We start from the raw sequence: 25,144 nt of genomic DNA, 5'->3' as shown, positions 1-25,144 counted from the left end.
ATGCCTTTAGCCACACGTCTAGCTGGCTGCTCTTCGTAGAGCAGGTTTCCATGGAGGTAAAGATGACATCATGATGGAGGATAATTGATTTGGTGCCTCCTACAGGTGTTGATGCAGATCTGCGCAACCCATCCCCACCATTCCCATAGGAGGGGGCTCTGCTGAGTCAGCCACAGGACGGTTTGGTTTTGTTGCGGGTTGGTTTGGGGGTATTTAAGGGTTGGCAAGCAGTAAATCCCCACCACACTTTCAGTACCCCAGCTGGGAGGGCCTTGCTGAGGAATGGTAATCAAGGTGCAGCCAGTCTATTTGGATCAAGCCCTTAAACAGGAGCTAGTTATTCTCATGAGGAGTAGAGAGAGAGGTTCTCTCTTCACAAGCCAGAGCAGGGAATGATGGCAACAGAAAAGCCTCCATGATCATGTTGCTTAGGAAGCAAATATTATACAGAGTAGAGCAGAAAATCTTCAGCACAAAAAAATAAAAAATAAAATCTGTTTTCTTATAGGCAGAGAATAAATAAGAAATAAAATTTGAACAGTGGGTTTCTACTATTGAACTTTACAATAAAAGCCACTTGGATGATTTTCATTGTATTTACACATATACCAAAATGTGCACCATGCGTTATTGTACCTGTGCAACATTTCCTCAAACACTGCATTAACCAAGCCTTTGCAGTACCATGGGGCTACCATGGCCTTATTCCCACATAGAATTCAATGATCTAGATTAAAGTTCAATATCAAAGTGTTTAAAATGCAATAAAAAGCCCTGCAGAGAAGTTTTTTATATCCTCCCTTCCAGCCAAAAGACACACCAAGCGCATCAGTGGGACCAGTGGTGTTCAAGACCTGCAATACGAGAGATTCCCAGTTACTCAAAATCTCTCCCCTCTATAGTTTCTGCCCAGATCCCTTTCTCACCCACAATGGACATAGGGCAAGAGGTTCTGAAACACGCTTCCTGGGGAGGGTGCCATGGAGGCAGCTGGATCACCCCTGCAGACAGCCATGGGGAGATCCATGCCTGGAGGGGATGCTGAGTGCACAGATCTCCAGGGTACAATCAAGGCTGGTAAAACTAAACCACCCAGTAAAGGTGAATGTTTTGAAACACCAGATATGAAGTGCATTTACAGGAACTTTGCATGTTCATACACAAACGACATCTGTTCATTGTGCTACTGAGCTCTTATAAATGCATTTGTTAAGACCACATAGGTAGCTGATCACTGTGCCAGCTCCAGAGCTGTTAAGATGATCTCACAGACTGTTTCTCTGGGTACCTGTATTGTGCATTCTAGATATGAAATAATTATGACTCAGGCTTTGAAGCAATGAAGCATCAGGAACAACATCTAAAATATGGAAAATAACATCTTAGGATTTAAGAATTACACCTTAATACATTCTTCACTTAAACGTGTTTCTAAAAACAGTCCTGAGCTTTTAGTCATTGTAACAACATGTCAAGTCTCTATGGATTTTCCTTCTACATCCAGACCCCCATGGACAGATTGTGATGATGCAGACTCCAGAATCCCAAATAGTGTCTGTAGGAGATAAATTTGCTAGAAGCTGCAAAGCTAGTTCTAGCACTGGCAGTAACATGCCTAGGTACCAACAAAAATCAGGGCGAGCTCCAAAGCTCCTTATTTATCCTTCCAGGGATCCCGCCTGATTCAGTGGCAGTGGGTCTGGGGCTGATTTCACTCTCGCAGTAAGTGCTGTTGAGGCAGATGATGCTGGAGATTACTATTGTCACCAAAGCTGGCACTGGCCATGCTCACAGTAATACAGACCAATAGAAATCCTCCCTCTTCCTCATGGAGCGCACTGGGGTCACCATTGCACGTGTCTCAGTTGGGTGTCAAACCATCACAACATTCATTGACTTCCCGGTGAATCAAAACAGGAAGGATCTTAGGTCAACACCTTATTCCACAATTGAAAACTGCAACAGAGCGTGAAACACTCTCTGAACGGTGTCACTGCTCAACAGTAACGAGAGCAAAGTAAAGTCCTACTGCAGCCTGGCCCGCTTTGTGTGTAGATACAGCTGAGCTGTTTGTCAGAAATTCTGACACGCTTCCTATGGCTGGGCCAGAGCCTCAGCTCCCTCCTTACTCTGCAGTTATGATAGCTAGTCCCGCTATTCACAAGCAGTCCACAGAGTCACTATTTGGTTATTACAAATTAAACATTTGCCAATGAACAGGACTTCCCATTGGTTATCTTATCTGAGAGTCTCCAAGTCTTTAGGAATTATGGCTCTGATCCAAAACCCACTGAAGTCAGTGAAAAGACACCCATAGACTTCAGGACAGGTTGTGTCAGTCCCTTACATTTTTAGCTCCAGCGCTCTTCCACAGCTGATTTCTAAGGAGCAGAATAATTTGATGTTTGGGGGGTTTTTGGACCATGATGGGAACAATGCGGCTGCCTCAGCTTGTGGGAATGCAGGAAATGTGGCTGCACACGGAGAGCTGGAATCTTTCAAAGGACACATTATTGTGCCATGCAGCTAGATTTGCCAGTTCCTCTCTTTCTCTTTTTCCCCACCCCGCAACACACACCCTTTTGCTCTATGTGCTGTTTCTTCCACGGAAACGTGCTGCTCTTTTGAAAAGTAACCTTAGGGATCAATCACTCCTGAGTGCCTCCCCTCAAGAGTTTGCCTTACACAGACAGAACAGTTCTAAAAACCTTGACTCAGCCACTACAGCTCCAATTCTCCTCCTTTAGGGCACGTGGGAGCTCACCGAGGGTATGCCAGGGAGATAGACCCTCATCTCAGGGTACAGAGTGACAGAAAACCTGCGCTAAGAACTCTACACCAGTCTTAGGGTGTTGCAAGCTCTGTGGTCCCAGTATCTCTCTCCAAGAGCAACTAATTAGTGGAGATCCTGCAATATTTCCCTCCACTAGGTTCAGAGGTATATACCCTGAGACCCAGAGCAGCAGGCTCACAGCAGCTCTGAGTCTGGGCCTGTCCACACTGTGGACGGGGTGGCAGAATTTACTCTCAGTGAAAGGCTGTTCAGACAACAGATCCAAAGTTCCAGCCCTTGTGTGGGCTAGAATGAGAGTGGCCCTTGGACAGATGCACACGAGGGGTGGGCCATGTAGAGAGTATCTGCCACTGGGGCATCCTGCACAGAGGCCAGTCAACTGACCAGGGACTGCTCACCTCCTTCATCCCCCAGTGACCAGTCACCTGGAAGGAGTGGGGAGGGGATGACATACTCAGGGGGAAAGATCGACTTCATTGTAGAGGATGGAGTAAGGGGCGCCCCTCCAGGCCACTGATCAGCCCTAGCACAGACTCCCTCTCAGTGCTACGACGGGGGCAGTGCAGTTCCACAGCATCCCCTAGAGGATGCACAACCCAGCCCTGTTCTTAAATCTCCATACACACATCTCACATTCATTACTATGCACAACAGGATCAAACTAACGGAGCTGAACATCTCCTAATTTCAACAAATGGCAGCCCAGACATGTATCAAACTCACCCTGAACACATGGCAGACGCTAGAATTCTGAGTATGGGCAGTACTTCGTCATCAGGGATGGTAATAAAAACGACAAAACATCAGAAATGATGCAAATAAATCAGTTCTCCATTTTCAGGGCCTGAGGCGAGATGCTTTGCATATTTATGTCTGACTGATATTTCCCTGCTGCTCTGAGCAGTTATATATGGAGTCCCTTTTTACAGTCTTTAGGGTTTATTGATCAGCACCGGTCAATCCAGACGTATCAAGATGATCTCACAGGCTCATCTCCTCTGGCTGCTAGTGCTCTGGATCCAGGGTAAGATTCCATTTGAGATAAAATAGGTCTGGTGAGATAATGGGAGATTGAGCCCTGGAAACACCTCTCACACATACGTTGCTCAATCTCAAATTTATTGCATTCTCTGTTTTTTAAATGCACTCATTTTTCATAATCTTTTAGTTAATTGAGAGAAAAAGATAAACTATGCTACAAACCTAAAGTGAAAACATGAATTTTCTGACTCATGCATTATGTTAATTTACATTTTCCTTTCAATTCAGACTCCAGTGGGCAGATTGTGCTGACTCAGACGCCAGAATCCCTGGCAGTGTCTCCAGGAGACAGAGTCACCATCAACTGCAAAGCCAGTTCAGCCATTTACAATAGCATAGCCTGGTACCAACAGAAACCAGGACAAGCTCCTAAGCTTCTTATCTATGCTGCTACCTCTCGTTACACTGGGGTCCCAGCCCGGTTCAGTGGCAGTGGCTCTGGGAGTGGCTACACCGATTACACTCTCACTATCAGCAGTGCAGAAGCTGAAGACGCTGGAGATTACTATTGTCAGCAGGGTGCTAGCTCCCCTCTCACAGTGATACAGACCCGTACAAAAACCTCCCTACCCTGTGTGGTTTCAGTTTCTCTCCTGTAACAAATGCTTTCTCAAGAGAATCACAGCTTGAACATAGTCTGTGTGTTACACAGTGTCCTGCTGCAGTGGAGTATAGGGTCTCTGCGCTATAGACAGGGTCTCAACCAATGGCCGCTGAAATCAATGAGAGACCTTTCACTGCATTGGATCAAGCCTGTTGTAAGGACCAGATTGAAATCTGCTTCATTCAACTGGATACCACTGCTAAAGTGGCTTAAATTACAGAGGAAGGCTGCACATGCAATATACTGGCTGCTACATTTCTAGATGTACTTCCTGTCATTTTTAACATGCACATTCTTTGAGCATATTTTGTCAGCTGGTGATCAATGAGGGATGTTAACAAACCGCAATCATGTGGTTCCCTGGGAACAGGGAATACAAACAGCAGGAGGGCAGAAGAGACTTTCAAGTTTGGAGTCGCTAACCAGACAAAATTCTCACCAATGAAATGTCAATATCTGCTAACAGATCCAACAGAGTCTGCAGCACCATAACCACAGAATGGGGACTGTATCCTGGAGACCAGTGACTCTGAAAAGGATTTAGGGTCAGAGAGGACAAGCAACTCAGGATGAGCTCTCAATGCAGTGCTGTGGCAAAAACGACTACTGTGACCCCTGATAAACAGGGGAGCAGGACTAGGGAGGGGATGTTATCTCTGCAAACATCATTGGTGAGACCCACACTGGGATACTGCATCCAGTTCCAGTGTCCACAGTTTAAAAAGGATGTGGAAAATTAGAGAGGGTGCATGAAAGAACCAAAATATGATCTGAGGCCTGGAGAAAATGTCTTGCAGTGAGAGACTTAAGGAGCTCCAGCTGTTTAATTTATGAAAAAGAAGATTGAGAGGTGAGTTGGTTACATTGCACAAGTACCTTCCAGGGGAGAAAACACCAGATACTAAAAGACTCATTTTTTCTACTACAGAGAAAGGCATAACAAGAATCAGTGGCTGAATCCTGAAGCCAGACCACATCCAATTAAAAATTAGGCACAACATTTTAACAGTGGGAATAATCCACTGATGGAAGAGTAATAGAATGCTAAACTGCATTATAATTATCTGCCATTAGGTGGAACTGTGTGTAACAAACATTGTTTAAATGAACCTCAGCAATACCTGGCAGTACCTGGATTTTACAAACATATCCGGGTTCTAAAAACAAACTCTGTGACCAGCCCCATATCTGGTACAGAAGAACACCACAGGAACAAAGTGATCGATTCTCCATCTCTTCATGTCTCCACATCAAGCCTGGATGCCTTGAGACATGCTTTACCAAAATTTTGGGAAACGGGGAGAAATTGAATGCTCTGTGATACAAAGCAGATCTCATAACCCTATAAAAACACTAAATGTACAGAAATATCTGACATTATTTCTGTGATAATTAGCATTTTGAATGGTAACCTAAAACTCTACACACACTGAAATGATGGAAACAAGTCAGCTCTCGGGCCCAAATCTGTGATACAAGGTCTGAGACTGGATATTTTACATAATTCCATTGGACTGAGATTTCCCTGCTATTCAGAGCAGGTAAAAATATTATTTTATTCTTTATGTTTCATTAACGATATGACTCAGACACACTAAGATGATCTCACAGGTTCAGCCCACCTGGTTATTAGTGCTCTGGACCCAGGGTCAGAACCAAACAAATAGAGCTCTGGCTTAAAGAAGCAACTTGAGACCCCAATCTGGAAGTGTCATTATATCACTGTAGCATTCTCTCAGTTCAGAGACACTGGTGATTTTTTCTTTATTTCCATTTTAGGGTCTTCTTGTGTTAATGTATTGTCAATTAAGAAAACAGCAGAAACACTGTTTACATCTACAAAATTAAATAATGACTCTATATAGAAACATTTTTATTGACAAAATATCAATATTTCCCTTTCTATTCAGGTTCCAGGGATCAGATTGGGCTGACTTGGTCTCCAAAGTCCTTCTCAGTGTTTCCAGAAAAAAGCATCGCTATCCTCTGCAAACCATAGCCTGGTACTGGCACAAATCAGGACAAACTCCCAAACTTCTTATCTATACAGTTTCCATCAGTCACAAGGATCCTCTAGACTGGATCAGTGGGAACAGATACCCTGAGCACATTCTCTCAATGCATGGGGTAGAAACAGATGATACTGGACATTCATATTACCAGCAAGGTGGAACGTCACCTTGCATGGTGCTGAAGAATAATACAAAAGCCTCCCTCTGAAGTTTCTTTCATTCTCATATAACTAACCCGTAACTGCTGTGCAATTCTATATTGGTAAGTACCATACTTTGCAAGCCTGTGCTAGATGGGTAAAAATTCCTAGTTCCTTACACACCATAAATACCCAATGTATTTCTGCCTCTAATCACCACATTAGAGTGTTTAGCAATATATATGGACACAAGCAGGAAGATTATAGATCCAGTGCCCTTCCCATCCACCCTGCACTGCCTCTGTATTTTGCTCTGCAAACTGTGAGCAGCTTTTCTGAATCATCCCCCAAAACCTAGGATTTAATAATCTAGAAAGAACTAAAATGGAAGAGAAAGAGGGGTGAGATCTGAGGCCAAAGTGCTTTGAAATGGAACTTTGTAAGAGTGACTGTTTGTGAATAAAGAGAACATTAAGTCTAAAAGAAGCTTATCATCTGCTGGGAGTTTCTCCCTAAAGAAACTAAATGTGCAAAGCCTAATCCCAAAGCTTTCACAGAGCCAATCTAAATTTAATTTGCAATCATCACACACTGAAACTTCAGAGATAATCACAAAATAAAAACAGACTTGCTGGAATCTACAAGAGTTCAAGTGTAAAAGAATTTGATGGCAGGTTAGGTGCACACCCTACCTGCAATAAAATTAATGGTAAATTTCACAAGAGCAATGGGAGCAGGATTTGGCCTTCCCTGCCCAAGAGGGTGCATGTAGCTTGGATGCAGATTTCTTTTTTTAAAAGTGAAAATTGTCACATACTTACTTGACTCTAGGAGCTGGAACTTTAAAAAATAACAAACCACTAAGTATGATGAGACTTACTCACCTTACTGTCTTGTATAAAAGGCCAATATCACCATTAACCTCTTGTCATAGCTCCCTACTCAGATCTGAACCTTAGAGTTCAGAAAATGAGATGCTAGCATGAGTCCTCTAAGCTTAATTACCAGCTTAGATCTGATAGCGCTGCCACCAGCCAGGAATTCCAGTGCCTGGCTCACTCTGGTCTCCCCAAAACTTTCCCTGGGGGATCCCAAGACTCAGATGCCCTGAGTCTCACCACAAAGGTAAATAACCCCCTCCCTGGATGACCCTGGAAGTTTACCCTGTTTCAATTCCTTAAAACGCAAACCAGAGAGATCAGGTTTCTCTCACCCTCACTCAGAGTCCCTGCAAATGCAAGCTTTGTAACTCTAACACAAAGAGATTTTCTCTTCCCCCCTGTCTTCTTCCTCCCACCAATTCCCTGGTGAGCTGCAGACTCAATCCCCTTGAGCCCCAACTAGGAAAAAATCCAACAGGTCTTAAAAAGAAAGCTTTATATAAAAAGAAAGAAAAAGACATAAAAATGGTCTCTGTATCCAGGTGACAATATACAGGGTTATTGACTTAAGAGAAAAAAATGAATAAACAGCCTTATCTAAAAAGAAATACAATTTAAAACATTCCAGCAAACTACACACATGTAAATACAAAAAAAAACCAATATAAGCCTATTGTCTTTCTATCTTTGTACTTACAACTTGGAAACAGAAGATTAGAAAGCCTGGAGATAGAGTGATCCCCTCAGAGACTAGAGAGCAACAGAGACGAGACAAAAAACACACACCCAAAACTTCCCTCCCTGGAGATTTTAAAAAATCTTGTTTCCTGATTGGTCCTCTGGTCAGGTGTTTGGTTCCCTTTGTTAACCCTTTACAGGTAAAAGAAACATTAACCCTTAGCTATCTGTTTATGACACCTCTCCATGGTAGAGGAGGAGGGATTGCGCCCATGCTCACCCACTCTGCAAATCCAGGACCATCTTCCTGAGGATCTCCAAGCACTTTACGAACACTAATCAGTGATATTGCAGGACTCCTCAGGGGCACACCCAGGGGGCACCACCTTCCCCATATTACAGAGAGAGAGGATGAGGCACAGACAAATTTAATGCCCTATTCCTCTGCCACTGAAATTAATGGGAGTTTTACCTTGACATCAGCAGGACTAGGATTGGGTGCATAGGGTCAGGTCCCACAGCCCTTATTCCCATAGGTCATCCCATTGATTTCAATGGGAATTGAGAGTGCTCAGTACTGCACAAGATCCAGCCCACAACAATAAGCCAAAGATCACACATGGGCAGAGGCAGAACCAGACCTCTGTGCCTGACCCACAAGAGTATTTCTCACCCACATACATGGAGGATAAGTGAGCATCACACACTGCAATGATGCACAGAAACCAGCTCTATGTATAGTCACACCAGGGAGACCGGGATCCCGCACACAGGGGCTGCTTTGCATGTGAACTCCCCAGTGACGCTGCCCTGTTGCTCTGAGGGCTATAAAAGATTTTGTTCCACTCTCTGAGGTTTATTGAGCAGCACCTGCCAGCTCAGACATGCCAAGATGTTCTCCCAGGCTCAGCTGCTCTGGTTACTGGTGCTGTGGCTTCTGGGTAAGAATCAAAACTGGACGACACTGGCTTAAAAGTACAACGATCCATTTAAATTTTACAAATTCAAAACATTGCTGCTAAATTGGATATTAAACAGTAATTCGTCAGAGTTATGGCCTGAATATAACAATTGTGAACATTTTGTATTATATGATGCATTTCATACCATTTTCTAAAGATGCAAATGTCAATCACTATAATTTATTGTTGCTCACTATCAATTACCTTTTCTCTGTATTTATTTACATTTCATATTTAATGCAGACTCTTATGGGCAGGTCACAATGACTCAGTCTCCAGAATCCCTCTCAGTGTCTCTAGGAGAAAAAGTCACTATCATATGTACAGCCAGTTCTAGCCTTAGCAGCCAGTATGTATCCTGGTACCAACAGAAGCACGGACAAACTCCTAAGTTTCTTATCTATTGGGACTCCACACTTGTCTCTGGAGTTCCAGCCCGGTTCAGTGGCAGTCGGTCTGGCACCGATTACACTCTCGCAATCAGCAGCGTTGAAGCTGATGATGCAGCAGATTACTACTGTTTGCAGAGGCATAGCTCACCTCTCATAGTGATATAGACCAATACAAAAACCTCCCTGCTCTGGGTGTCTGCAATAGCAGATTTCTGTAAAGATCATCACAATGTCAGGCCTGGTCTATACTACGAGTTTAAACCGAATTTAGCAGCGCTAAACCAATTTAACCCTGCACCCGTCCACACAATGAGGCCCTTTATATCGATATAAAGGGCTCTTAAAACCGATTTCTGTACTCCTCCCTGACGAGAGGAGTAGCGCTGAAATCAGAATTGCCATGTCGGATTAGGGTTAGTGTGGCCGGAATTTGACGGTATTGGCCTTCGGGTGGTATCCCACAGTGCACCATTGTGATCGGTCTGGAAAGCAATCTGAACTCGGATGCACTGGCCAGGTAGATAAGAAAAGCCCCACAAACTTTTGAATTTCATTTCCTGTTTTCCCAGCGTGGACCTCTGATCAGCATGGGTGGCGATACAGTCCCAAATCCAAAAAGAGCTCCAGCATGGACCATACAGGAGATACTGGATCTGATCGCTGTATGGGGAGACAAATCTGTTCTATCAGAGCTCTGTTACAGAAGACGAAATGACAAAGCATTTTAAAAAAATCTCCAGGTATGATAGACAGAGGCCGCACACTGTGCTGTGGAACAAGCGTAACGGAAAGCCAAAGAACAAATGGACGCACATGAGGGAAGGGGGGTACTGAGGACTCCAGCTATTCCACAGTCCCTGCAGTCTCCGAAAAAGCATTTGCATTCTTGGCTGAGCTCCAGTGCCTGAAGGGTCAAAACATTTTCCCAGGTGTTTCTGGGTATATTTGTCAATTACCAACCCTCCCCCTCCCCGAAAGAAAAGGGAAAGAAATGTTTCTTGCCTTTTTTCAATGTCACCCTACATCTACTGCATGCTGCTGGGTAGACAGCGTGCTGCAGCGCTGAACACCAGCATCCCCTCCAGTGGCAGATGGTACAATATGACTGATATCCATCATCAGCCGTGAGTGTCCTGGCTGGCCTCGTGAGGTCGGCTGGGGGCACCTAGGTAAAAATGGAAATGACTCCCGGTCTATTCCGGCAAATGGTACAGAACGGCTGGTAACCGGCTTCATCATAGCAACTGGAGCTGAGCTCTATCAGCCCGCTCCTTTCATGTCTAAAGAAAAGATTCTGTTACTGCCTGGACTAATCATAGCAGTGGGAGGCTGGGTCCTCTCTCCCCGCCACCCTTTATGTCCTGCCTGGACTATCATAGTAGCTGGAGGCTTCCTCCTCCTCATTTTATCTCACTAAAAGTCAGTGTTTCTTATTCATGCATTCTTTATTACTTCATCACACACAAATAGGGGGACACTGCCACGTTAGCCCAGGGGCTTGGGGAGGGAGGGAAGAAGCAATGAGTGGGGTTGTTGCTGGGGCACCCCCTAGAATGGTATGCAGCTCATCATTTCTGTGGGATCTCTGGGCTCTGACACGGAGCGGCGTGCTCTCTGGTTCTCTGGTACACTGCCCCATATTCTAGCAGGACTGACTCTATTTTTAGATAAAACATAAAGAAGGAATGACCCCAGGAGTCATTTCCATTTTTGTCCATGCGCCTCGCGGCGACCTCAGTGAGCCAGCCAGGAGCACCAAGACAGCAGCCGGACGGTACAGAATGACTGATAACCACAATCTCATCACCAATTTACAATTGGCATGGCAGACGGTGCAATAGGATGGTAACTGTCTCTGCTACCTTGCAAGGCAAATTAATGCTGCTGTGTAGCACTGCAGTACGCCCTCTCTCAGCAGCATCCAGTATACATACAGTGACAGTGACAAAAGGCAAACGGGTTCCATGGTTGCTATGCTATGGCTCTGTCAGGGCAATCCAGGGAAAAAGGGCGTGAAATGATTGTCTGCTGTTGCTTTCACGGGGAAGGATTGGAGTGACGACATTTACCCAGAATCACCCGCGACACCGTTTTTTGCATTGGGATCTCAATCAGAATTCCAATGGGCGGGGAGACTGCAGGAACTATGGGATAGCTATTGGGATAGTACTTGGAAACGACGCTAGCCTCATACATGGACGCATGCCGCGCAATTTAATGTGCTTAGTGTGCGCGTGCACTTGACTTTATAAATCGTGTTTACAAACCGGTTTATGTAAAATCGGAATAATCCCATAGTGTGAGACATACCCTCATGTAGCTGCTGTACTGTGACTTAGGTCAGTGTCTCATGTCAGCATCAGGCTCCCACTGCAACACCTTCTGTGTAACCTCCCTATACTCCCACCACAACATACAAATAACCATTTCCTTGGGAACCCAGTTACCTCTGCTCTAATGGAGCACAAGAAACCACCTGATGGCAGAAGAAAACCCCATCCTGGGCCATGAATCGGGGCGCCGTTTGTGCTGAGCATTAGCAGTCAGAGATAGCAACGTATACAAAACTGCCCGGCCAATGGCTGCTGCTGGAAGTGGCAGCCAGCAGGTCCCTGCAGCCCACTCCATTCCTGCAGCTCCGGGGATTGCCTGCTGAATGACGAAGCGTGGCGCTTGGAGCTGCAGGCGGCTGTGAGTTGCGACCAGTCAGTGTAAACAAATTGTCTTACGGGCCACCAGCAGATTACCCAGTGGGCCGCATACAGCCCAAATGGGCTGCAGGTTGCCCACAACTGGTCTAACAAGCTTGGGTTAACCGAACATCGACCTTTAACAGGTGCCTTTGTATATGGGTGTTCGTAAAGAGTTTCACCTGTGTAGCTTACTTCTATATCGTAGAATAATACATACAGGCAAACCATTGTGACATTTACCCCGTGTGGGGCCGGCATGAGGCCTGATGAATTACGTAAGTGAAAGTAAAACAACGAGGAGTCCTTGCTGGCATCTTAGAAACAAACAGTATTTATTTGGGATAACTTTTGGAGGGCCATAACCCCTTCATCAGCTGCAGTGAAGTGAAAAATACAGTAGTAAGTATATAAATACAGCACATGAAAAGATGGAGTTTGCCTTACCGGGATTGGAGGTCAGTGCCTAATGAGCCAATTCAGTCAGGGTGGATATGACCCATTCCCAACAGTTGACAGGAAGGTGTGAGCATCAATAGAGGGAAAATTACTTTTTTGTAATTGACAAAGCCAGAAGGACACCCAGAAATCACCTACTACAGGACAGGGCCAATGAAGAAAGTAACAGAATGCCACTAGCCGTCACCTACAGCCCCCAACAAAAACCTCTCTAGTGCATCATCAAGGGTCTACAACCTACCCTGGAGGACGATCCCTCACTCTCACAGACCTTGGGAGACAGGCCAGTCCTCACTTACAGACAGCCCCCCAACCTGAAGTAAATACACACCAGCAACTACACACCACAAACACTAACCCAGGAACCAAGCCCAGCAACAAACCTTATTGCCAACTCTGCATAGCTATTGAAGGGACACCATAATAAATCCTAACCACATCAGCCACACCATCAGGGGCTTGTTCACCTGCACATCTACCAATGTGATCTATGCCGTCATGTGCCAGCAATGCCCCTCTCCCATGTACATTGGGCAAACTGGACATTCTCTATGCAAAAGAATAAATGGACACAAATCAGACATCAAGAATTGTAACATTCAAAAAATGGTATGAGAACACTTCAACCTCACTGGACACTCAATAACAGATTTAAAAGGGGCCATTCTTCAACAAAAAATCTTCAAAAACAGACTTCAACTAGAAACTGCAGAATTAGAATTAATTTGCAAACTGGACACCATCAAATTAGGCCTGAATAAAGACTGGGAGTGGCTGGGTGACTACAAAAAGTAGTTGATACTCACACCTTCTTGTCAACTGTTGCCAGCTATTAGAGGGAGGGATAGCTCAGTGGTTTGAGCATTGGTCTCCTAAACCCAGAATTGTGAGCTCAATCCTTGAGGGTGCCATTTGGGGAACTGGAGCAAAAATCTGGGGCTTGGTCCTGCTTTGAGCAGGAGGTTGGACTAGATGACCTCCTGAGGTCTCTTCCAACCCTGATATTCTATGAACATGACTACCCCTCTGAAGTGAAAGTCCCACCTTAACTGCAGAGTGTAAATTTCACCTCAAATTAACAATGATGTTGATTCTTCTAATCATGGCAGCACACCATCATAAAACTCAATCAAAATGCTGTAATATTTGAAATGTTGTGTATAACCTTAAATGGCTTCCATAACCCTAATGTAACAATCATCAACATTCTAACTAATAGTACACAAATCAATTCTCCAGGAACTCTGATCCTCTGACAAACTCTGTTCAACTTCAACATCAGCTCCAAATATTCCAAAGGGGAATGTGCTCAAGACTTCCACAAACAGGAACAAAAACCAAAGTGACTCCAGTGCAATACATATATGATAGATGATGTTGTTAATGCCAGTATATACAGATATATAACAAAGGGTTTTCCAGCCCATGCGTATAAAAGGAATAAATCAGATGGGAGATGACTCCTCCACTGATTCATATAGGACAATAACATAAGAAAAATCTCTCTTCTAACACGCCTATTGCTATTCAACACCTGAGACCAACACTTCCCAACCTGGGTGCCTGAAGTTAGGCTAATAGATCTTTATGGACACTTGATTTTCCACAGCTGCTGAGCACCCACTAACTGCACTGAAGTCCAAGGGAGCTGAAGATACACAGCCCCTCTGAAAATCAGGCCATTTTTACTTCTGTACCAAATATGGATTTAGGGGCCTTACTTTAGGCACCCACCAGGGTATGACCATTTTGGCCCAAATGAAGATATGTTAAAATAATAGCTCCCAAATAGAGAACATGCTCAGTAAACTAACCACAGCTCGATGTGGTTTTACATATTCAAGCCTTTGTCAATGCTGACCAAGAGATCTTGTTGGCACATGGGTGGATCTTGGCACAGACAGACAGTGTTGCTCTTGAGCAGTTGGTATTTTTTTTTTCTGTTCTGCATCTAACCTTTACTTTTATTTTATTTTCCACTCCACATTACAGGTCTAATGAATGCAAAGGCTATAAAACCCAGGCCATGGTATTTTTTCGGTTTTACAATCTACCTTATATAATCCCTGGCTTTCTTTTTCACATGTTCCTCTGATGCTGTCTCCTCTCCACTTTGGCAAAGGGATGAGAATTTTATCCATCATCTCAATCACTCCTCCAATCCAGTTTTCCTGTCTCACCTCAGATGGACCAGGGATTCTGCCTGCGTGAGGAAAGAGCTATAATTTAGCCCTAAAGCTGACAACAATAATCGCTCTCCAGTCCTACCACCTAACAAAGGGAGCATCTCATTCTTTGATTTCTTTATCCTTCTCCTTTCTTTTCTGTTATCCATGTCCCTTTGTGTTTGGTTGAGGAAACCGTCTTTGTTACTAAACTCAGAACGCTTTGCTTGCAGCCAGTGTAATTAAAATTTTCATAGGAAAAATACGAGCTTTACAATCAGCTCTATATAATACTGTCTGTGGGGTGCAAAATGTAACATCACATTCTCCAAAATCCATGACACGGGCCCATTTCTTATCATTCTGACAGGACTCAATATTTTGCAGTTGCTCATCCTGCCTGGTGGGCTCTCTTATGCAAGATCTCACAGGGTTCAATGATGATGTCATCTAGTATATTAATCTACAAGGAGAGAGCTGAGGTGCCTTCTATGTATATATGACCATGACTGGAGACTCGGGGGAGCCAGCTGAGGTCATTCAATTACGGTGAACTGCAAAGAATGGGGCAGGCAATCCCCAAAGCTGATGGATATTCCAATACTTAGATTTACCCAGCCATCATAAAACAGCTTCTATTATATCTCACTCATTACTCAGCAGTCAACAAAACAGTTCCCTTAAAGAAACCCAGCCTCAGGCCTCCACCTAGACACTCAAGTCAGGTATGATGAGGATTTCTGAAAATCTTATTCATCGTATAAAAAAGTTCTACCAATCCCAAAAGATTGGACACATCCTGTCAAATTAACTTGGTGTCTTCTTTTTCTGTGATAAGTATGGTTGATAAACGTAGTTATGTTGTAATATAACTGGACTTCTGTAAGGCATTTGACCAGGAACTGCAAAACATCTTGATTAAAAAAATAGAACTGTATAACATTACCATGGCATATATTAAATGGATTAAAAACTGGCTAACTGATAGGTCTCAAAATGTAACCATAAATTGAGGAATCATCATAGAGTGGGCATTTTTCCAGTGCGATCCCACAGGGCTCAGTTCTTGGTCCTTTGCTATTTTTAATTTTTATCAGTGATCTGGAAGAAAACGTAAAATCATCACTGATAAAGGTTAGATGACACAAAAATGGGGGAGTGTAAATAATGTAGAGGACAGGCAACCGACACAGAGTGATCTGGATTGTTAAGTAAACTGGGCACAAGCAAACAATCCCCATTTTAATATGGCTAAATGTAAATGTATACATCTGGGAACAAACCATGTAGGCCACACTTAGAGGACGGGGGACCTGGGCATCAGTGACTCTGAAAAAGATTTGGGGGTCATGGTGGATAATCAGTGTGACACTGGAGCCAAGCTAAAGTAAATCTGGGATGTATTAACAAGGGAATCTGAAGTAGGAGTAGGGAGGTTATTTTACCTCCATATTTGGCCCAGGAGTGACCACCGCTGGACGAGTATCCAGTTCTAGTAGCCACACTTCAGGAAGAATGTTGATCAGAGATGGTTCAGAGAAGAGCCACGGGAACGATTTAAGAATTAGAAAATCTGCCTTATAATGACAGACTCAAAGAGCTCCATCTATTTAGCTTTACAAAGAAAAGGCTAAGGGGTGGCTTATCACACTGTGTAATAATTGACTCTGCAGTCTAATCCAGAAAGGTATAATGTGGAAGTTGAAGCTAGACAAACGCAGACTGGAAATAAAGTGTAAATGTTTAATGGTGACAGTACTTAACCATTGGAACAATTTACCAAGGGTCATGGTGGATTCTCCATCACTGACCATTTTTAAATCACACTTGAATGTTCTGTCTACAAGCTCTGCTTGAGGAATTATTTTGAGATAGTTCTATGACCTGCATTATGCAGGAGGTCAGACTAGGTCAATAAAATGGTCCCTTCTAGCCTTGGAATCTATGAATGTATTTACCTCCCTGTTGGAATTCAGTGACAAGGGAATCTGTCAGTTATAATAATATGTAGTCCTTAAACAGATCTGCAATTTTTCAAAGCACCGTGTAAAGATTAACGAATAAATTAGCTAATTAACTAGCATCCTAATAATCAATGTGGGAAACTGTTCTCTGAGTGAACACTGGGATCAAAGAACTAAATAAACCGTGAGAGTTGGACATTACTAGTGACACAGACACCCGATGCTGCTGAGCTTATGAACAAACTGAGCCCAGTGCTGGACTCCTTGATCAAAAAAAGCTCCAGGACACTCTGGGCCCACTGATTAGAGAGACCATCCCCTGCCTGACCCATCTGGGCATCCCTCACTGACAGGAATGGGAGATGTGTATTCAGACTGAGCTGTTTACGTGGCCTTGGGTCTGCAGAGCGAATGGACATTTACACAGAGATGCTGCTTTGCATATTTCCACCCAAGTGACAGTTCCTGGCTGTTCAGAGCAGATATAAATGTGTCACCTTCACACTCTGTGCTTCTGAACTTGGCATCTGTCACTCTACATGTATTAAGATGATCTCCCAAACTCAATTTCTCTGGCTGCTCGTGTTCTGGATTCAAGGTAAGAACAACCACACAGGAGGATTCGTTTAAAAGAAAAGTTATAGTATTTTATTAGGATTTAAATACTAAAATATTTCCCTTTCCAGTAATCATTCCTAGCAGCATTTACAGTGTTAGCAGAAAGAGGGGTTCAGGCTAAACTCCTAGAGATGCAGCTTTGTAGTGTTAATTATTCTGATACTTGAGGATTTTACGTTTCTTTTTATCCCAAATTTATTCTACAATACAGATTGCAGTGGACAGATCCTGCTGACTCAGACTCCAGAATCCCTGGCAGTGTCTTCAGGAGACAGAGTCACCATCAACTGCAAAGCCAGTTCCAGTTCTAGCAGCTGGATGTCCTGGTACCAACAGAAATCAGGACAAGCTTCTAATCTCCTTATCTATAAAGCCTCTACTCGTCCCTCTGGCATCCCAGACCGGTTCAGTGGCAGTGGGTCTGGCACTGATTTTACATTCACAATCAGCAGGGTTGAAGCAGATGATGCTGGAGATTATTACTGTCAACAGTATAACAGCTTCCCTCTCACACAGAGATATAGAACAGCACAAAAACCTCCCTGCTGTTTAGATTGAGACTCTCACTCAGTATTTCAGGTGTTTCCTGTGCAATTACATTGTTATCTCTGCTCCCCTGCAGTGGGGTGGGTGGATGTGTCAGACTTCAGTCACCACCCTCCACGCACAAACTTCTGGTCCTTACAGGTGCTCACACTATGGGTTCAGATTTGCTCTTATGGGCAGCACCCAACTTCCTATTGACAGCAGGTTACAATCCAAGCACCATTCTACTGAGCTGACAAAATACTTCAGCCTTGTAAAGCGCTCACACTGGAAAACTGCAATAGTCTAATCCCAAACTGTGCTCAGAGTACAAGACACTATCTCATCCAGCGTCTTCTGTTCAGTTAGTTTTGCTCATTACAACATCTGCTTCATGTATAGAACCATCCAAACATCTGCTATTCCCACTTCAGTGTCAATGACTGCATCCACCTTTGATACTTTCTCTCTTAGTTACTACTAGGTGGACTAGTCTAAGAACCTCAGTTCGTTTTTCAGTCCTACATAAAAGTGCAGCTTGTTTCATACAATTAATAGTAAAAAATAAGAAATCAGTGCAAGACGACATGGCGGGCTCTTTCCTAAAGAACAGAAACAATATTTGATTCCAGAACAGAGCTCATAAACATGCAAATGCCCCGGTACACCAATAGAGGCCATCTCAGAGAGTAAAGGAAACAAGGAGAGAAAAATGAAAGGAGAAGGAGAGGGAAGGGCAGCTTTAAAGTCCACACAGGATAAAGAGGCAGAGCAGCTGACTTAAAAAGTCCACAGAAGTGACATTCTAATCTGAATCAGGTGGTTTCCTGTTCAGGTCCCCAGATGGTGCAAATCAACAGAGCTCTGTTGATTTCAGTGGAACTACATTAACCTAAACCAATGAGCATAACCTGTGTATTTATGAACAGTGAATCTCTTCAGAGATTATTGTCCTTCCAGCACCTGAAGGTCTGTCACCAATCAGACACAGAGAGACCCAATAATCCAGTTCACAGAATGTCTAACTGTAATGAAATCCCAGGTACTGAAGATTTCTTATAGCTGGCTTTTCTTGTAAACTCCACTAAAGAAATTACAGCCAATCTTCACACTGAACACACCAGTCCAAAACAGCACAAGCAGTTGTAAAAATCAATTTTCCACAGCTGCGTGTGAGATTCATTTCATAGAGCGAAGATTCAATTACATTATTTTAAAAATTAAACCGGGGCCACATTTCTTGTTTCAATGGGCCACATCCTCTGCTGGTGTAGATCAACATAGCTCTATTCACTTTAACGGAGCTCCCTTTATATGAAACAGCACAATCAGCTCAGTGGCTTTGCCAGTTACTGCTGTATAAGAGCATTTACCCTAAGACAGCTCTGTCAGTTGAGATATTTAACACTAGAGTGGAAGGTAACTCTGCAGAGGTCCTTACCTCTCTGATGTCTATGACATTATAAAGCTTGGGCTACAATGAGGATTTTAAAAGCTTGGCTGAAGTCAGTCATGAATGTCAATAGGCTCTGTTATATTTTTATTTTCCTTCCTGAACTCAAGGATGCATCACAGAAATAACTAAGCAGAGCTGTGGATGTTGTAGAAAGGAGCAGTGTGACAGAGGATTTTAACGTCATTTGAAAGGGTCCATTTTCATTTTCTCTGGGTTGTGCTTGATTAAATTCTGCTCTAGACGCAAACCTCAGCTTCTGATGATCTACAAATATCAGCATTTTCAGCATATACCCTACACCTCAGAGACAATTTACATCACTCGGGTTCTGCATATTCACACCCGAGTGTCATTTTATTCATGCTCAGAGCAGGGATTATAAATCTGTCCAGTTGTACTTCAGATTTCACTGCAGGGCTCTGATCTCCTGCACTCAGCATGGCCAATGTAATTCCATATGCAAAGCTTTTCTTGATGTCACTCTTCTGGGTTGGAGGTAGAAGAATGAAAATCTGAACACTGAGAACAGTCTGTTCGGTTAGGCAATGTAACACACAATTACTGCTATCTTTAACTTCTAGTAGATTTAAAGTACATTTCACAATATTGTCAATGCTGTGTATTTTCTTTCTACTTCTAGCAATTTCAGGATGGATGATTTCAGAATCAACAAGCTGGTTTGACTTTGATGTTACATCACCAAGCACATTTCTAATAAGGGGTCTCTTGGAGGGTTCAACTTCAAAGGAGAGAGCTAGATCCCAGCCCTGCATAAACTCCTGAATTTTTTGAGTGTCACTGCAATTGGACTAGATGGACCCTGCTCATTTCTCTTCCAGATCCCAACCCAGACAAGATGGACTAATCAGAGCCACAGGAACAGATACAACTTCCTGCTTATCAGTCAGTTTGGCAAAGCAATAAATACTTGGTGACATGGGGTAGACTCTATACACTGTAAGTGCTGGACCACTATCAGCATGGAGACCATAGCTGAACAGACTCTTTCATTATACTGACGTGCCAGCTGTGGAATAGTTAAGGTTGAGCTGTGCTTTCTGTTTAGTCAGTTCTTAGTGAATGAGCAAACACCTGGCTCAGGGGATGTCTTCTTGACCTGGTCTCATACTGCGCATCCCCCAAATAATCCTTGCCCCCTGGCCAGTGCCAACATATCAGTTAGGAACACACGTCATTGTGTTGATATTTGACTATGGGCCATTCAAGAATCCATGAGATCCCCAAAATGGGATTCCAGGTGATGGCATGGTCTAGTGGTTAATGCAAGAACTGAGAGTCAGGAGAATTGGGATCTAAGCCAAGCCTGGTCTCTCACTCACTCACTAACCTTGGTCAAGACAATTTCTGCATGCCTGGGTTTTCCATCTATAAAAACAGATGTGGTAATTCCCCTCCCTTAACAGTTTTTGAAAGACATGATGTGTTAATGTTTTTAAAGCATTTAATTTTTAGTACATAATGCAAGGGATTATTAAATAAATACAACTTTTTATTTTGCTTCTTACACATGAAAGCATAACAACAACGGACTTCAATCCATTAATGGAGATGTTCTATACAGTTTACTGCCCTTGACCTAAACCAGACCCATCACTACCACTATTCAAAATTGGGTTGGACAGAGCACTGGAGACCATGCAAAGGCGTAGGAGAGGCTATTGGAATTTTCTACCTTTCTCTCCAATGATTCTACTATCCCGGAGTTGCTGAGGGGAGCTGAATGTTTTGGCTTGTACAGAATCTTTAATAACATGTACACACTAAAGAATGAACTTGGCTGTCTGTAGAAAGGAGCCCTCTGATTAGAAACATGCCAAGCTAAACCTAAAAAGACTTCCATGTGCTTTCTCAGGATTGTGTTGTAATTTTTCTGGGCTTATTTTAAAATAACAGCCCCTGGGAGGGGGTCATTTAATAAAAGAAACATTTCCAGACTACCCTGAAACTCAGAGGCAATTTACATAGCTTGGTCTCTTTGCATTTTCACACCAAAGTGCCATTTCCTCACTGCTCTGAGTGGGGTTATAACTTTACCAGGTTACATTACAGATTTCATTGCAGGGCTCTTGAGCTTCTTGTCACCCGGAAGAATCAAGATGATTTCACACACATGGCTTTTCTTGATGATTTTTTTTTCTGGGTTCAGGGTAAGAAAGAACAAAAAGATGAAAGTTTAAAAAGGCTTGTAGGTTTATCTGGTGTGGGACACAATTCCTAGTACAACAATCATGTGAAATTTACATTTTAAAAATGTTGTGGCATATGCAGATTTTCTGTTTCTAGATACCACTGGAGAGATTGTGATGACTCAGTCCCCAGCACCCCTTTCAGTTAGTGTAGGTAAAAGTGTTACTATCAGTTGCAAAGCCAGTTAGTGTGTTACTCTGATGTAGCCTGGTACCAACAAACGTCTGAAAAAGCTCCTAAACCCACTATCTATTAAGCTTCTTCTTGCCCTACAGTGGTTCCAGCCTGGTATAGTGGCAGTGAATATAGGACTGATTTCACATTCACCATCAGATTTGTGTAACATTGATACTACTATCTGCTATGGCCCTTGGATAGAAGAGGAAAGATTATAATGGAAAGAGAGAACATTTCTGAAGGAAGGTGAAAAAAGGAAAAGGGAGGGGAGGAGAGGAGGAATTGTCAAGGCCAAAATGATTAGCATCCAGGCGATTCGTTCCATCCTGGATTGAAGCTGCATGCATCTGACAAAGAGTCTGATTATCTTGGGGGAGATATGATAGAGGTCTATAATATCATGACTGGTGTGGAGAAAGTGAGTGAGGAAGTGTTATTTACCGCTTCACATAAAACAAGAACCAGGGGTTATCCAATGAAATTAATAGGCAGCAGGTTTAAAAAAGAATAAGATAAGTTCATGGAGGACAGGTCCATCAATGGCTATTAGTCAAGAAGGTCAGGGAGGCAAACATGTGATTTGGGTGTTCTTAAGCTGCCAGATGCTGAGACTGGAAGGCAGTGGATGGATCACTCAATAATTTGCCCTGTTCTGTTCCTGTGCTCTGAAGCATCTGGCATTGGCCACTGTCTGAAGACAGGATGCTGGGCTGGATGGACCACTGGTCTCACCCAGTATGGCCATTCTTATATAGAGGACAAGCACCTACAGCTCCTATTAACTTGTACTGGGGATGCGGGTGCTAGCTGCTAGGTTCTTTAGCTCTTCTATAGCGAGAGCTCTCAGGCTAATAGACACACCTTGGGGGTGATGTTGTGGGGAAACCCAGCAATTTGGGAACCTCTTCTTTGTCCCTAGAGCATGAAATCAGTGAAATCCTGAGTGTGTTCAGAGGGAGAGGGCTGAAATCAGTGACATCCTGAGTGTGTTCAGAGGGAGAGGGCTGTGCCACCAGAGTCATCCCCAGACTCTGGTGGCACAGCCCAAGTGAATATTTAGGAGAGACCTGTCAGATCTGGTCAAATATAAGTAAGATCTGCAAAGACATCTATGTATATAGCCTCTGAATCTAGGAAAACACAGTGTCATTGTAAAATAGAAGAGGAGCAGGAAATAAGCCAGATATGAGCATTTCACATTTCTGGGCTGAAACTAAAAGTGCAGTAAATTTACATGCATTTTGCATAGGGGTAAGGTGTTATTGATGAGCTGCTGAGCACGTATAAACACTTCATTTTCCACCGCTCACTTATGAACGAGCTTTTCCAACCACAGTCAGGCAAGATGATCTCACACAAGCCCCTTCTCTGGCTTCTGGTTCTCTGGATTCAGGGTAAGAAATTAATAAATACAATTTTTGAAAATGTAACACATCAGTGTGACAGATCAGAAATGCTGCCAGTCTGATTTATTTAATTAATATTCTACTGTTGTATTTTAATATAAATTCACATTGGAAAATTATTGTTCATTTCTTACCCATCCTTTCTTTATCCAGACTCCTCTGGGCAAATTGTGATGACTCAGTCCCCAGAATCTCTGGCAGTGCCAGTGGGAGGGAGAGTCTCTATCAACTGCAAAGCCAGTATGAGTGTTGGCAGTAACGTACACTGGTACCAACAGAAACCTGGACAAGCTCCAAAACTTCTCATCTACGGCGCTAACACCCTCCAGTCTGGGGTCCCAGCCCGGTTTAGCGGCAGTGGGTCTGGCACTGATTTCACGTTCACAATCAGCAGCGTAGAAGCTGATGATGCTGGTGATTATTACTGCCAGCAGGGTAGCAGCTACCCTCTCACAGTGATACAGACCGATACAAAAACCTCCCTGCTCTCTGCAGTGTGCATTGCAGTTACTGTTTCCCACAGGTACAACTGTCAATTTTTCACATTCTATGAAGCGCGAAGGAAGAAGGTAACATTTTTCATCTCTGAACATACAGCCAAAAGGAGAAAGCTGAAAGAGCTAAAGTGTTTGAATAATCACATAGATACTAGAATTTGCAGATGCCTGAGATTTACTACAGTTTATGCTGCTTTCTTCCCAGTCTTGAATCCCAGTGCAACAGACACACTTACTTGAGTTTCAATACAAATTATTCCAAACAGCTGTTACACCTTCTATCTTTCAGTCTCGAATGTTTTGTTCTTCTAGCAAAATGATTTAATTCTGTTACAGAGAGCTGATCAGAAACAGGAATTCTCATATTGTGAGAAATTCCAAATTTTAGGAAGGTGGAGGGGGGCTTGTTGTGAATTGGCACGACAATTTGAAATTTCAGCATTTCCTGTGAGACGCTCCAAAATGTCTGTTAGTCTATAAGGTGCCACAGGAATCTCTGCTGCTTTTACAGATCCAGACTAACACGGCTACCCCTCTGATTCCTGTGATATGGACATTCCAAAATTTCATTTTGGGAAAAATAAAAGCAATGTTTCATTTTGATTTAAACTTCACCCACTTGACCTTTATGTTATCAATATAAAATATAACATGTCAAAATAATTACAAAATCAAAACACTTGAACCACATTCAAAGGAAATGTTCTGATCATAACGAATCATTTTGATCATTTTCCCATGAAAATTTCAGCATAATTGATGTGTTCCCAGAGAAGGTTTAGATTTGGAAAGCTGTCCCATCAAAAAATTCAACCTGCTCTACTCTTGTAAATACATGTCTACAATAGCCTGGGTGTTTCCTTTCATTGGAATAGATCCTCACTAAAATCCCACTGGGAAGGTCTAAATCATTATTAACCTAGGAAAATTATACTAACCTAGGGATTTGCAAATGGCTGTGTCAACTGTTTGCAGATTAGGGTAAGACTTTGTGGTCCAGATTCTCCAAGACCTGTCAAGAGCAAATCCCCGAATGCAGCTGGACCCTGAGACAAAGCAGCTAATAGGCACACATAGGATTTTCAACAGAGTTGGGGATGGGGGAAGGCTGGGTATGGAAGTTCCAGAGGAAGGATATGGCCTAGTGGGCAGGGCAGTAGGGGCAGCCACACAGACCATGTTCGGCCTGTTCCAGAATAGCATTAATTGTGAACATACTCAGACGGGTTCTGGTTAGCACAAGCCAGCAGGAGCCAAGAGAGGTGGTGGGTCAGCTTCTTGGGGGCTGTTGGGCTGGCCACACCCACCCAAAAGAGGTAGCTGTTGGGGCTGGAGCAGCCACGGTAAAAGAGCTATAAAGAGAGAGGTCTGGAGGTCCCCCTGCTCCTCTCACACAATCCCCTGCAACTTTCAGGCTTGGATATCTACCAGGTCACAGAGGTAGAGGGGGTAGGGGCACCGACCCAATAGGCAGT

At 43.3% G+C, this 25,144-nt stretch overlaps 1 protein-coding gene across 1 annotated transcript; it reads left to right on the top strand.

The window, feature by feature from the left end:
- Positions 1 to 980: 980 nt before the first annotated feature.
- Positions 981 to 24,031, top strand: LOC116832472 (uncharacterized). Its single transcript, XM_075066756.1, has 5 exons — positions 981 to 1,101; positions 4,064 to 4,354; positions 21,671 to 21,772; positions 23,023 to 23,160; positions 23,326 to 24,031. The coding sequence occupies exons 1-5, from the start codon at positions 981 to 983 to the stop codon at positions 23,907 to 23,909; spliced, it is 1,236 nt and encodes a 411-aa protein (XP_074922857.1). The 3' UTR covers positions 23,910 to 24,031.
- The last annotated feature ends 1,113 nt before the right edge of the window (positions 24,032 to 25,144 follow it).

Source organism: Chelonoidis abingdonii, chromosome 5 (genome assembly GCF_003597395.2).
Source record: "Chelonoidis abingdonii isolate Lonesome George chromosome 5, CheloAbing_2.0, whole genome shotgun sequence".
In the NCBI taxonomy this organism is placed as follows: domain Eukaryota; kingdom Metazoa; phylum Chordata; order Testudines; family Testudinidae; genus Chelonoidis; species Chelonoidis abingdonii.
Note: the sequence above shows the minus strand (reverse complement) of the source record. Positions and strands in the feature narration are given on the sequence as shown.